At 34.8% G+C, this 14,553-nt stretch overlaps 3 protein-coding genes across 3 annotated transcripts; 1 reads left to right on the top strand and 2 right to left on the bottom strand.

Annotated features, from left to right (window-relative positions):
* Window positions 1–664: 664 nt before the first annotated feature.
* On the bottom strand, window positions 665–7,054 carry LOC106135307 (DNA-directed RNA polymerase III subunit RPC4). The gene is made up of 9 exons (XM_060950072.1): window positions 6,845–7,054; window positions 6,165–6,289; window positions 5,528–5,640; window positions 5,051–5,197; window positions 4,303–4,375; window positions 2,994–3,100; window positions 2,169–2,270; window positions 1,571–1,678; window positions 665–847 (listed from the first exon to the last, which is right to left on the bottom strand). The coding sequence occupies exons 1-9, from the start codon at window positions 7,006–7,008 to the stop codon at window positions 689–691; spliced, it is 1,098 nt and encodes a 365-aa protein (XP_060806055.1). The 5' UTR covers window positions 7,009–7,054; the 3' UTR covers window positions 665–688.
* A 389-nt stretch (window positions 7,055–7,443) lies between these two features.
* Window positions 7,444–11,176, top strand: LOC106135326 (uncharacterized). Its single transcript, XM_013335588.2, has 4 exons — window positions 7,444–7,729; window positions 8,035–8,295; window positions 8,721–8,867; window positions 9,172–11,176. The coding sequence occupies exons 1-4, from the start codon at window positions 7,642–7,644 to the stop codon at window positions 9,228–9,230; spliced, it is 555 nt and encodes a 184-aa protein (XP_013191042.2). The 5' UTR covers window positions 7,444–7,641; the 3' UTR covers window positions 9,231–11,176.
* Window positions 11,177–11,229: 53 nt separating this feature from the next.
* On the bottom strand, window positions 11,230–13,342 carry LOC106135327 (trafficking protein particle complex subunit 2). Its single transcript, XM_013335589.2, has 3 exons — window positions 13,070–13,342; window positions 12,751–12,900; window positions 11,230–12,374 (listed from the first exon to the last, which is right to left on the bottom strand). The coding sequence occupies exons 1-3, from the start codon at window positions 13,157–13,159 to the stop codon at window positions 12,195–12,197; spliced, it is 420 nt and encodes a 139-aa protein (XP_013191043.2). The 5' UTR covers window positions 13,160–13,342; the 3' UTR covers window positions 11,230–12,194.
* Between the last annotated feature and the right edge of the window lie 1,211 nt (window positions 13,343–14,553).

Consider the following 14,553-nt stretch of genomic DNA (forward strand, 5'->3'; position numbering starts at 1 on the left):
AATGGCCATTTTCAGCTATTTGACTAAATGATAGAATTAATTTAAAAAGTGACAGGTTGCTAGCCCATCACCTAAAAAAGAATCTCAAGTTTGTTAGCGCTTTGACGACATCCATGGGAAAGACATGGAGTGGTCCTATTCTTTTTTGTGTTTTATCAATCCCCTTATAAGTGACACATACATAAATATCGCAGTATTACTTTTCAATTTGATTCAAAATCTTTATTGCATATCATAAAGTACATCAGTTGAATTACAGTCCTCTTATTGTCAGGTTGGCTGGAAGAGATCCCACTTAGGGATAAGCCTGTCTTTGTACTGTCCAATCTCTGAAGTGATCTGATCCCAAAAGTCTGAAGTGGATAGTTTTATATTATTTTCAGTTATTTATTTATTATAAGTTATATTAATTATTTATTTTAAGCAAAGGAAGTATGCAGAGATCGTGGCAAGTGGAAAGATGTTGTCTCTGCCTACCCCTCCGGGAAAGAGGCGTGATTTTACGTATGTATGTATTTTCAATTCAATTCTGACCCCTGTTCAGTGGTATTGGGAGATCAGAAGAAATAGAAAATTGAAAAGTACTAATAATAATGAAGAGTGAATTCTTCTTGAGATCAGACCTACTACGACTTATATATAAATAAGACACACATTACAACATATAACATTTTATTTACATAAACATCTATACAGGTAAGTCCTGAAACATATTTTCCCAATGCGGGACTAAATTCAGTTTGTGCTGGAGGGCGCCCAGGGCCACGATATTGGCGGACCTTGAAGCGTCGTCGGCCGCCACTGATACCGCTTCTTGGTAAAACGCTGCTTTTGTACCTGAACATACCTGAAAATATAGAAGAAAATGCTGTAGTGCAGTTTGTCACCGCTTTGGAAGCGGAAACTTTAAGTATTTGACATTTACTAATGTTGTGAAACTAAAAGATGTGACAATTAGTACATACATGGGTACATACTATCACGTCTTTATCCCTTACAGGGTAGACAGAGCCAACAGTCTCGCAGACACTGAATGGCCATGTTCAGCTGCATCGCTTAATGATGGAATTGAGATTCAAATAGTGACTGGTTGCTAACCCTATCACTTAAAACAATCCCCAGTTTATTAGTTAATGGCGTCGCGCATGCCTCGCTATCAATTTACTTACTCATCAAAAAGTCCTGGATTGAGTGAAAAAATCTCTCAATAGGTTCAGTAGTTTTAAATGGTTTCAAATCGAAAATCACAAGATTTTAAGGTGTAAGCGGTTTTCTTCTATTCGTTGCCAGGGACATGTTTAGTTTATTATATCAAATGATAAGTTTCTGAGTGGGGGAAGCCAGTGACTAACAATGTCTGCCATTTCAATTATCAACCTAGACACAATGATGTGATTACTTGATTACATGACGATCCTGCCAGTGATGTTGCCAGTATTATAAAATTTTAGTTTTTTGTATTATTATAAAAAAAAAATTTTTGTAGATTTAAAAGAAATTTCTTCTTATGATCTTCCAATATATAAGGCGGCCATGAGGCTTCTACTAACACAAATATAATATTGCGTACCTCGAAGGTTGTGTCACCCAGTTTGAGCGTGACACGTCCAGATCTGTGCACAGATATTTTTCCAATTCTTCCCTCTTCCAAGTCGGATAGTCTGCAACGGTTGTCGACCTGTAACATTGAATATAATTAGGTACTTATACTTATTTATTTATTTAAACTTCATTGCACAAAATACAAATGTAGGTATAGCACAATCGTCTCAAAAAATCGGGAATCGCTGTACAAACTTATAAATGTATTAAACTGATTTTAGCGATAATCGAAGGTATAAACTATGTATACTTATATAAATAAAAATTATAAACTATCTATAAATACAATGCCACTTAGTCTCTTTCCCATGGATGTCGTAAAAAGCAACTAAGGGAAAGGATTCTATAGTCAGTATTCCTCTTTTAGGCGATGGGCTAGCAACCTGTCACTATATGAATCTCAATTCTAACATTAAGCCAAACAGCTGAACGTGGCCTTTCAGTCTTTTGATGACTATTGTATTGGCTCTGTCTAACGGATACAGACATGATTATATGTTATGTTATTCTTAATATCACTGACCGGTTATATTATATGTAGTTATGTTTTTGTTAATATCACTGACCGGTTTGTCTTGTTCCTGCTCGTCGTTGGAAGTGGAGGCCTGGTCGCGGCGCCGCGGCCCCTCGTCGCTGCTGCCGCCGCGCCCCGGCAGAGAATCCGGCAGCTGGAATTTGAAAATTACAAATCCATAACAAAATATATCTTTTTATTATTAAATACCATCTATATATCTATCATGAAAATTATATCTTTTTATTATTAATACACATACATACATCACGTCACGTCTATATCCCTTACGGGGTAGACAGAGCCAATAGTCCCGAAAAGACTGAATGGCCACGTTCAGCTGCTCGGCTTGATGATGGAATTGAGATCCAAATAGTGACAGGTTGCTTACCCATTGCCTAAAAAAAGAATCCCAAGTTTGTAAGCTTATCCCTTTGTCGCGTTTTACGACATCCATGGGAAAAAAATTGAGTGATCCTATTCTTTTTTGTATTGGTGCCGGGAACTACACGTCATATTATTAAAATTTCATATAAGTCAATTTATCACAGCAATGCATTCTCTCGTCCACATTTCTATTTTAAGAATGGATAGTTGTGAAGTTGACGATGTTGAAGAATGAAGAAAATTGAGAAATGCTGCAGTGCAGTTTCAGTTCCAAAGCGCATTAATGTAAAAGAAGCGGCGGAACAAACTACACTGCGTCATTTTCACCAAACGTCAATTTACAAATATAGACATTTACACTCTTACACTTACTCCATACACAATTACACTCTTTGTAAATCAGCAGAGTTTTATATTTAAGGATAGTGTGCTCTAATGTAAGTAATACTCTAAGATCTATTTTTGAATGGACGTTAAAACAACGTATTACCTGTAACAAGATGAGCGTGGGTTTATCGTTGCACAGCAAATTGACAACGTCAGTGTCTTCGAAAGCGTCGCTCTTGACGTCCACTGGGGCCTTCGGTAGTTCTAAAACTGAATACAAGATTTTTGTTTTTTTAATTTATTATTTTGCTCAAAATAAAAGTATATAACCTTAACCTGAAAGCTCTGGAAGTGATTCAGTATTATGAGACAGTTTCAATGTTAGGAAGCTGAAAAAACGCGCCAATTTTTTTTTTTTTTTGTTCCACTTATAAGCCTGAAACGCGCCTAATTTTATTGAACCTACAAAATTGCACCCATATATAGAGAGGGAAAGCGTGTCTTATTTTATTTGCCCATATACTTACCCGTCCATTAACCTATGTTTTCATTTCACAATAACTATTTTTTTTATTTAATCATATGACCGCATATTTACTATAATACGAGTAAAATAGTGCGCGCTGCCTTAGTTTAATGCTACGCACTTCTGTCCCATATGACAAAAACACTACCAACACACCAAGGAACACAAAAAAAATATATAAAAGATAAATGTTACACATCAATAAAATTGGAAAGTCAACAAAATACTTGATAAAAGCCGGGTCAGATTTCAACCAACAATACTTCTTGTTCTATTATTTAATCTGTGCCAACACCGTTATCTAGCTACATAGATATACTTGGATCAAATAAATTTATATGGCAATAAAAATCGAGTAGAATCCGGATATTACGACCCATTTCTAAACGGACGTCTGGATAAATTGGTTACATATAAATTAGTCGAAATATCCCGATTTTACTGTATGGTCGAGGCCAAAAGTCATTTATCATTCGCTCTTTTAATTAATATAAAGAAAAATAAAGTTGTTATTTGTAATATTAGCTACATATATCTAAACTACACCTTAAAACCTTCAAAACAAGTTACCAAAGTCAAATGACTTTTGCGCTTGACCGTACACCGGGCGTTTAGAGCTATGATCTAAGTTTATAGTCGTTCCGGATACACAATGTGTGTACCGGAAGTGGACGTTTTGGTCTGCTGTGGCCGCTCTCCCGCCCATGTGGACTTTCGAATCCACAGGTCACGGGTGTTGCGTCATACTGGCTGTTAAACGACTCGACATCTGTACCCAAAATGAGAATTCAATAGGCCATTCGACTATTGTAATGTATTACAATAAAATAAAGTATATGTAGATAAAAAAGAAAAACAAATTTACACCTCTTGAAATCCACTATTTTCATGATTAAAATACAGATGTCGCTTCGTGTGAACATCGCCGTAACACAAGCTTCCTTACTAGGGCCGGCAATTTCCTCGCCTTCCTCGACTTTGACCACAACCTCCTGTTTAACCTTGACCTGTGACTTCGCCTGGCTTTGCTGAAAGCCTACATTTGGAAAAATACATAATAAGATACGAGGTTTATGCCGTAACGTCTCTCTCCCATCTTCTGTGTCCATTTCAGCGTCTGCGCATTTCGCACCTTGTTTTTACCGATTACAATCGGTAATATCCCAAGATGGCCTCCCTTATTTAAAAGGTAAATAGCATCTTCCTTCGAAGTCATCTTTTGTTTATAATAATAAAAAATATATTTATAGATCGTCGGTTTCGAGAATCTCCCCAATTTGACCAACCATCTTATAATTTTTTTCATTTCAATAGTGAGCAACTACAATTTTTTAAAATTTACATCAGTTAAAAATTTCACCCTAAATAGTACCGGCTCAAAGATGGACCCATCACACTAGCTGCGTTTCATCTTTGGCTTGCTAAGGATATTCGAACCAGGTACTATCCAGAGCGATGGTTGAATGGCTTCTCAACTATCAATGTTTAGTCATTATAAATTCCATCTCTGCCGGTATATCTAACAAAATTAATTGACCTTTTAATATACAAGTAAATAAGAAAAGACCTGAGAACCTATAATTGGTTTCTATGCTACTTTTCATGTTCATCATAAACTATTTGTCCTTCGATTGGCTTCTTTCTACCAATCTTTATCACTTCATGTTTAAAAAAAAAAAGAAATATAACACAACAAAAGTCCAACCTCCATCATCCATTGGCAGTTTCACCGGCGCATCATGCTCAATGCAATCCTTGAAGTCTTCACATTCATCCTCATTGTATGTGCCTCCGCCAGCGAGCACCGACTTGATTTTCTGGTCTTCCAGCTCCTTGTCTATCTGGTGAAGTGGGTTACTGGTTAGTTTTAACTCGCAATTCTTACATACATACATATAGTCACGTCTATATACCTCGTGGGGTAGACAGGGCCAACAATCTTGAATAGACTGTTCCGCTTAATGATAGAATTGAGATTCAAATATTCCTATTTTTTTTTTATTGTGTATTGTTACTGGAACTACATGGCACAAAATTTTTGGTGTTAATATGTTTTAGTAAATAAATTATACAAGACTAACTAACTAACTGACTGTATTAATTTAGAAATGTAATAAGTTTAACTTAAGGTTAGAGCTGCCCTATCCTAAGGTTCTACAAGACTAACTTACCTTAATAACATCTTTAATTCTAATAGTAGGTTTTTGTAGTGTGGTTGGTTCCGAGTTCCGTCCACCCCCGTAGGAAGACCGTGCAAAATGCTGTTTCTCTGCATTCCCAAGACCTGTAAATGTTTTAAAGTGGAGCTTTAAATAAATCGCCTTTACCTTTAAGGAGTACACGGAGCAAACTGTCTAAAATTATTTATGCAAAATAGCATGCTAACCATATTATTTCAAAAAATTATATTCAGCTGTAAAGAATACCAGGAGACATGTATTTATTTACCAATTTATGTACACACAAAACATCAGATACAAGAAACAAAAGTAAGAAGGTTCTGCTTATTTCTAAAGAAAAATTTTCCAGCAGACCCGAGATAGGAGTCATGATGGAAAGGGAGACAGGCATGTACTCCACTCAATTCTTTAAAGACATAACATATACATTAATAATATTTTATAAAATACATATGTAAATACTAAATAATACAAGAAATAGTCACATCTATATCCCTTGTGGGGTAGATAAAGTCAACAGAGTGTTCGAAATGCCTGTATTATTTTATAAATGTAATAAGTTAAAATTTATAGAGTTATAAACTGGACAAAACAGTCAAGAGTTAGTAATAAAATAATTTTGTGTTACCTTCAGAAAATACTCCTCCGGACTTGATGACACTAGGGCCATTTCTATTGTTTCTGTTTCTGTCATTTTTCCGATCTTTCCGACTTTTTTCCTCTTTCTTCTGTTCTTTTGTCGATGGTTGAGGACTGTAATGCAATTAAATTAATAAATCTAAGCCATAGTGTTGATGTTTGAGAGGTGCCATTAAGCAACAAATATAAATTAGACTTTGTGATTAAATACATTAAATAACAGAAGTATACTTAAGCAAAATTTATTTTAACGATATCATGCCTCTTTACCGGAGGGATAGGCAGTTATTTCATATTTCCACCTGCGGCGATGCCTGCACATTTCTCTCGGATTATCCAAATTCACAACTCTCTTCCTACAGTTGTCGCTAAATACATACATACATATGGTCGCGTCTATATCCCTTGTAGGGTAGACAGAGCCAACAGACTTAAAAAGACTGATTGGCCACGTTCAGCTATTTGGCTTATTGATAGTATTGAGATCCAAAGAGTGACAGGTTGCTAGCCCATCGCCTAAAAAAAGAATCCCAAGTTTGTAAGCCTATCCCTTAGTCGCCTTTTACGATATCCATGGGAAAGAGATGGAGTGGTCCTATTCTTTTTTGTATGGTGCCGGGAACCACACGGCACCGTCGTCGTTAAATAAACGTTACAAAACATACACACCCTTTGTTTTTGTTCCTGGTCACGTTTAAATTAGGTACAAATACTTTCTTATTAGGTTTATTGCCTCCAAGAGTCAAATCCCTTGCAGGTTTCAATGAAGCTAGTCTTTGCATGGGGTCGCTTGTGCCATTTGTTTTAGCTACCTTATCGGTAGCATCAGACATTTTGCGTTATTTTATGAGACACGAAATACACCACTCGTTGTAAATTATAATAAATATAAATTATAAACTTTATGATATCACGCCACAATCAGAAACTGGAGTGACAATAATGAGTGACATTGTATTGTTTATTTTTGTAGATAAGCACATTTGACTTTGACATTAGATCAACGTTTATGAATATTGCTTCATAAATCGAGTTGCATAACTAAAATTCTTTGATATTGCGCCAAAGATAGTTAAGTACAAATTCTTCTTCTTTTGAACATTAAAAGTTTTTTAAAGACACTTTATAATAGCCGTTGTCAAATTATCAATCAAACACAAAAGAAAATTTCTTCAATAAAATTTTTAATAATGTCAGAAAATAACTAACCCATTTCATAAACTGTCACATGACAACGTTCCGTTCCGTTGCTATTCAAAATTTTACAAAATAACATGTAACCCGGCTGTGAAAGTTTTGTGTATTTTCGTAAAACCGAACACGGTCAGTTAATATTTAATTTTTCATTTTGAAACGACCGTTGTTTTGTTTTGTGTCGATGCAATTTCGCAACTGGAAATAAATAAGAAACTTCTGATCGATTGTTCCTACGCCTTTTGCTATCTAAATAAAATTCAGTTATAACAATGGCAGAATCTCTGTTTGATATATTTGGTGACCACCTCACGAAGCAAGCTGTAAAAAATGTTTCCCGCCAGCCGCTTCACAATATTGGTAAGAATCATTATATTCCATAAATTTATCACTTAATACCTTTAATCACGTCTCCATCCCCCATGGGGTAGACAGAGCCATCAGTTTCGCAAAGATGTGAAAGGCGATGTTCAGTTTGTGTATATAATTGAGATCTAAAAAATTGACAGGTGGTTATTAGACTATTCCTTAGTTGCCTTTTACGTTCTAGTCCCCATCCATGGAAACGAGAAAGAGTGACTGACATCGCACGGCATAACAGTTATTAGTTAAATTATTATCATAAGATTACCTTGATCTAACTATTTTATTATTAATATCCCCAGAAAATATGGGCAAGATGGTATCTTCGGGTCCTGTTAAACCCAATGAACCGGTAAAGAAAGGAGAAGTTAAGAAATCGTTTTTGTCCAATGCTGGAAAAGCGTTGCAGTTACAAGGCCTTCAAATTACTAATACGCCAGCTAGAAAGATGTTTTCACCCAAAGCTGTGAATGTAAGCTGTATGATTTATAATGACTCGGAAACAGAAGGAAAAGGCTACTCCATGGATGAACTGAAGTTTACCAAACCAACATATAAATATGGTATGTTGTCTTGTAATATTTTGAATTCATTGCACACATAAAGAACAATTAATTCCTTCCAGAAAATCAGTGAAAATAAACAGGGAGACCAGACCTCATGAAGGAAGAATTATTTATTCATACCTTACCTTTTCTATAAACTTTAATTAGTAACTTTGTGAGTAGTTTGGAACATAATTCTAAATTTGCAGGATCATGTATCAATATCGCTACATATTATAAAGTCCCTCCACATATATTCTCTGTCAGTATATATGAGATAATCTAAAGTTGTAGACAGATATTGTTCCTGTTTGAAATGTCAGAAAGAGGGTTTTCCAAGGAAGGTTTATAATTATAAATGCTACACATGTGAAGCCGAAGCAGGTTGCTAGTTAAGATAAAACATACTGCAATACAAAAATGTGTTAATTTGAATTTCCCAGACAACTACCACCAAGACTTGCTGGACTACCTCCCGATCCCGGAGCCGGAGATCAAACCAGAGCTGTCTCCCCCTAACACCCCTCCACCGGCCACTAAGAACTTCTCTATGGAATTTGACTGCTCATATCAAGATGAATTTTTCACAGGTAAAAATTTTAAAAGTGCTCTACTTTGTGACCTTACACCTGGCATTAGACCGGTAACATCTTCACCTCGTCGTAGAAGAGCTAAGGTGCGCCTTTTGATCAAGATCCTATGATTTGATACCTTCAATCATGATTAAGATGTAAATCTATATTTTATACAGAAAATAGGCCCTTGTTGGCACTTCTCATATAATTTTAAATTTCCTATAAATATGACTATTTTATTTTAAACACACAAATTTATCTCAGTTTCAGAATCATCCATTCTCCATAATGAAATAGAATTCTTTTTATTTCTTTTCAGATGACTTTTCAAACGAGAGCATTTTAGATGAAGACCTTGGCCTTCCTGCTTTGTATTGATTTATTTATAAATACTTGAATAACTTATAATACTATGTCATGTTACTAAATGTGGCTTCGTACCTATTAATTTATTTAACAAATTGAAAAAACTTCTTCTACTGACTGAGCCCAATATGTAAGTAAAAGTTATATCCAGCGTTGTAGCGTGGCACGCGCGACGACGTTTTTATCGCGCGAAACTAATAAAACTATCGCTGTTTCGCTTTTTTTTATGACGTGAAACTGGACAGTCAGCCGTGTGGTTCCTGGCACCAATACAAAAAAGAGTAGGACTACTCCATCTCTTTCCCATGGATGTCGTAAAAGGCGACTAAGGGATAGGCTTACAAACTTGGGATTCTTTTTTAGGCGATGGGCTAGCAACCATTTGTCACTATTTGAATCTCAATTCTATCATTAAGCCAAATAGCTGAACGTGGCCATTCAGTCTTTTCGAGACTGGTGGCTCTGTCTACCCCGCAAGGAATATAGACGTGACCATGTGTGTGAAACTGGACAGCGATAGTTTTATTAGTTTCGCGCGATAAAAACGATTGTTGCGCATACCATGCTACGAAGGCTGGCAATACTTATATTGCAATCTATGTATTGTAAATGACAAAGAAACATTTTGTTTAACAGTCAACCACACATCAAGTTTTTATATTATGTCAACTCGGCACGGAACTATGACATTGAAATAAACACAAACCTTTAGTGAATTTTGGCAACTTGATATACTGTTGATTGTACATAAAAAAACAGAGGGGTCAAGTTTCTATGCAGGTGACTGTTTCAGACCAATTTAATATATTGTCAATTTATACATAAACAATTTAATGGAATGTAAGATCATTTCAGTCACAGACATAGATTTAGCTAGATACCGCAAGTACAATATGTATGAAAATAAATTGTGGCAAATCTTCTACTTTGTAGTAGACTGGATACGCTCGTAATTCCACTCGATCAAACAAATAAATCCCGTTTTTTTACCCGCGGGATTTTCAGGAAATGTTCTCTTCGTGCACTCCTAAAACAAATAATCTCATTACCTTAGCCGAGCGAATTTCGGGAAATCCCCGCTCAGTGCGCCCCTAGACCATATAAAGAATCTACATGCCTTCAAGTCAAGACTAAAAGCGGTTTGGGCTGTGCAGTCATCAGTGTCCTCTTTTATAAGAAGATAAAACGAGTTAAGACAAAAGATTTTATAAATTTGGTTCATAATGATATTGAATGAAACAAGTTTCAAAAAAGATCCATTATTTTTATCTCATTTCATGCACATGAAGCTTCGTGTGAACACTTGTGCGGTCTAGCTAAACCTATGTCAGTGGATTAAGTTGATGAGCTCACGGGGATCTTGGTGGACGACTAATTGACTCGCCGTAGCATCTATAAAATAGTAAATCTACCCATGTACGAAGCCTGGGGCATAAGTTGGAATGTGTAAACATAATCCAATATGGGTTAGGCTCCTTTGCAAAGATTATAGAGGTCAAATAGTATCTGTTTCAAATTGTGCTAATTAAAAACAGATTTATTTCTCTGTGTGAAAACCTGACTTACATGCATATAATCACTTCTTTATCCCTTACCGACGGGGTAGACAAACTAATCAGGGGTAGGCAACGTTTAGCTGTATGATTTAAAGATGGCATTGAGATTCAACTTGACTTACTGAGCCGAAATGTGGTCAAAGGGGCAACTCTTGCTTGTCCGTTGAGAGGCGAGTGCCTAACGCCAGGTGGATGATTATTACATGTAAGTAAGATATAATCTTTGTAGATCACAGAGTAAGGGTTAGTTCACACCGAGACGCGACGAGGCATTTGACGACGGTGTGAATTGACCCTTAGATGCTATGTGTTGAAAATTAAATGCTACATGAATATACATATGTTGTAAGTTTCTAAAACTACCTGTATCCAACAAATAGTATATTCCGCCTGTATAATAAAGTTTAGGTAATAACAATAAAGTTATTTTTGAATAAATAATTTCTTTTATTATACTTTTAACCTATTTTACTTTACAATAATAGTTATTTACAACTCAAGAATTAGATCAATAAGACTATTTTATTTAACTGCAGGAATCCTTAAATAATTAAATATACAAACAAATAAAAAACTGGTAAAAGACAAAGTTTCTTGGACACAAGCCTTTACAGAAGATAAGCTTAATTGAAAGTGCACATTAACAAATGTTTCCAATGAACCTTAATTTCATTACATTAACAAAATTTGCAACCAAAAAAGGTTCGACGACGAGCACCGAAAGCGTTAGATGGCAACACTGGTTTTAAATATTCCAAAAGTAGAGCTTTATAATTTTAAATAAGGATTTAGAATGTTGGAATGTGGAACCCAGCCCCCTAGCAAAGCACACGCGACCCCATTTTTAGCAAATTCTAATGACGATTCTACACATATTTTCCACTTTATTTCTACACAAATTTCGACAAAATCAGACCAACGGTTCGAAAGTTACTTACATAGCTTTACAAAACTACATACATACAAAAAAAAATATTTTCGCGCCATGCGATTAATAGACCTGACTTGCTTCAGTCGTTCAGTCAATTACTTAAGAGACATAATGAGTTTATTAGTACATTCACAGGGATTTCAAATGTTGACAAACATACAATATACAAGACTTTAACTTATGAAAAATGAAATAAATTTTTTTTATTTAAACACTATGTTTTTCAACATGTCAGAGGTTAAATATAAAGGGCAGCATGACGTGATTCATCCATAAAAAATGGATTACAATAAGGCACACAATCCTAAATTAAACTTGATCATTCACAATGAGCAAAAGAATTGTGTGCATTATAGCAATACATTAAGATCCATTTTTTAATGGTAAACATTTGTCAAATGCTATATAAAACCTCGGAAACTTGTTTTGCTCTCTTAAGGGAATCTAGTACAGTTGATCGAAGTGAACTTATAAAAACAAACTTGTGGATCATGTAAGATACTTCTTCCCAAGAAACTGAACCTTCTTCTCGAAGGCCGGGAAGGCTATTGGTGTGTCTTCTTTGTAGAACGGATTCAGTAACAGCTTAATGTAGGCTTCGTAGACATCAGTGAAAAAGTTTTTGATACCATCCTCATTGCGGGCATCGTGAACCATTACGAAACGCATCTGAAAACAAATTCATAATTTTAATCCATTTCAAATAGGCATACCTCAACTGTTACTTCTACTGGTTTGAAAGTGGTGAACTTTCTTAAGATGTACTTCATCTTATCATCTTAGGTACTTAGCTTTTGGTCAACAGACAGATTTAGATTTTAGAATTTCACATTTGAATATAAAAGCATATAAATTTGATTTAAATAACAGTGATATGATTGGTATTGTTAAATTCCCAGACTGGTCATGATGGAAAAAGAACTTTTTCTGATTGACCTGGGTCTTTCAGAACATTGGTTTTCATAAAAAAATTACTTAAAACAGTGTAGAAGAACACTTAAAGCTTTGCTTATAAATTAAATATAACTTTAATAAAATATCTAACCTGGCTCGCAGTGACGAAAGCAGAGACAAACCACTGGTTGAACTTATCTACGGACTTGAGGTATGTGCTGGTGACCTTCCACATGTGTTCGTCAACGAGATCTAGAGCGGCATGTGCGATGAATTGATTCAAATGTCTGTTGTCTTCTTTCTGAAAGTTGGGAGGAAATTTATCACATAGTATTGATACAAGTATTCATATTTATTTGCTTACTGAGTGTTCTTTTACTTTATCAGAATCATAATCAATAATTAGGTACATATGATGCACACAGAACTTATACCACAAGGGGCGAAACATTTTAATCCAACCAACCAACCTTAACTTCTTTCGTAACTGGGATAAAATCTATTTCGAATATAGGATTATCCGAATGTCCGACGATGACAAAATAGTAGGTCCCTGCCATATTTTTTACTATTTTTTTTTATTAATAACTAATAGATAGTCTATTAGTTATTAATTAGCATTAAAAGAATTTACTTAACTACCTACATCTAAAACTACAACACGATATTATTTAGATAATTTGCAAATTTAATTGGTCAAAAAATTAATATTTACACGACGAGGTAGTGACATACGATAGCAGATGGCATTGACGGACTGAAGTTATGTTCACAAAAATAAAAAAAATAATACCATGTAAGTAGTATAACTTTAAATATATATATGTTAATAGTTTATGAAATGTGGCCATGATGTCAAAGTTAAGATTGAGGAGCCTTAAGTAGCCGTACCAATATACCCATTATCATAGAGCAATAGTCTAAAATATTAGATGTGACTGCGTAGCATCTTTCGGCATATTGCTTTGCATTATCGTATTAGTCCTTTTTGACTTCGAGAAATTATGACTATTTATGTATATGAAGTTATTTTAAACTTTGCTGACAAGGAATTTCACTTCCAATCTTTAAATAAAAGCGTATAGTTTGTAACTTAGTTAACTAGTTTTAAGAAAAGGTCTTAAATATTTGTGAAAGATGTTCATTTATAATCCTTTTATTTGATCGCTACGTACACAAAATGATTTTTAATAAAAAAGGTTTTTGTTTTTGCGCCGATAAAAAAAAATTTTTTTGGCGGGATTTGTTACTACTGGTACTGTCTAAATTATTTTGGATATTTTGAGTGAAAATTACAAACAATGAATGGTATGTAGGTAACCAACTAATAAGATTATATTTCATTCATTTAGTTTTGATGTTAGGTTAAGTAACGGCTATGTACTAAGAAGGTATTCGAGGATACTGAATTTATGATATGAAATTCATTATCTTATTAAAGTTTCTTATTCTCCCTCCAAGCTTTAGTCCTGGTTACATCCTCACCACTAGAGAGAAGCCCGGGGTACCTTGGATCCAGGATTGGGTGAGTCAGATATTTACACGAAGCGACTCCATCTGATCTCCGCAGCCTTCACAGGAAACCTAACTGGATCCTATTGGATCATAGTTATACATCTAGTTACCTGAATGTGCAAGTTTCCTCACGATGTTTGCACTCACCGTAAAAACATGTGTATCTTATTTTATATGGATAACTTTAATACCTACTTACCTATTTTAGATTCGTGGCGAATATCTATTGATAAATTAATGTTTTGGCGGACTGGAGCCTGGGTAAAGTATGAGAAGATAGTTCCGGATCTATATTTAAGAATTTACTGTGATCAGCTTCTAATAACTGCTGATAATAAAGTTTTAGAATCTCTTAACATGCAATGTAAAATAAAAGGAGTGTACAAAGATGACATTTTAATTTTGTTAATTAATGATAGTTCTCAAAATGTAAGTATTA

The sequence above is a fragment of the Amyelois transitella genome, chromosome 20, assembly GCF_032362555.1.
Source record: "Amyelois transitella isolate CPQ chromosome 20, ilAmyTran1.1, whole genome shotgun sequence".
NCBI lineage: Eukaryota > Metazoa > Arthropoda > Insecta > Lepidoptera > Pyralidae > Amyelois > Amyelois transitella.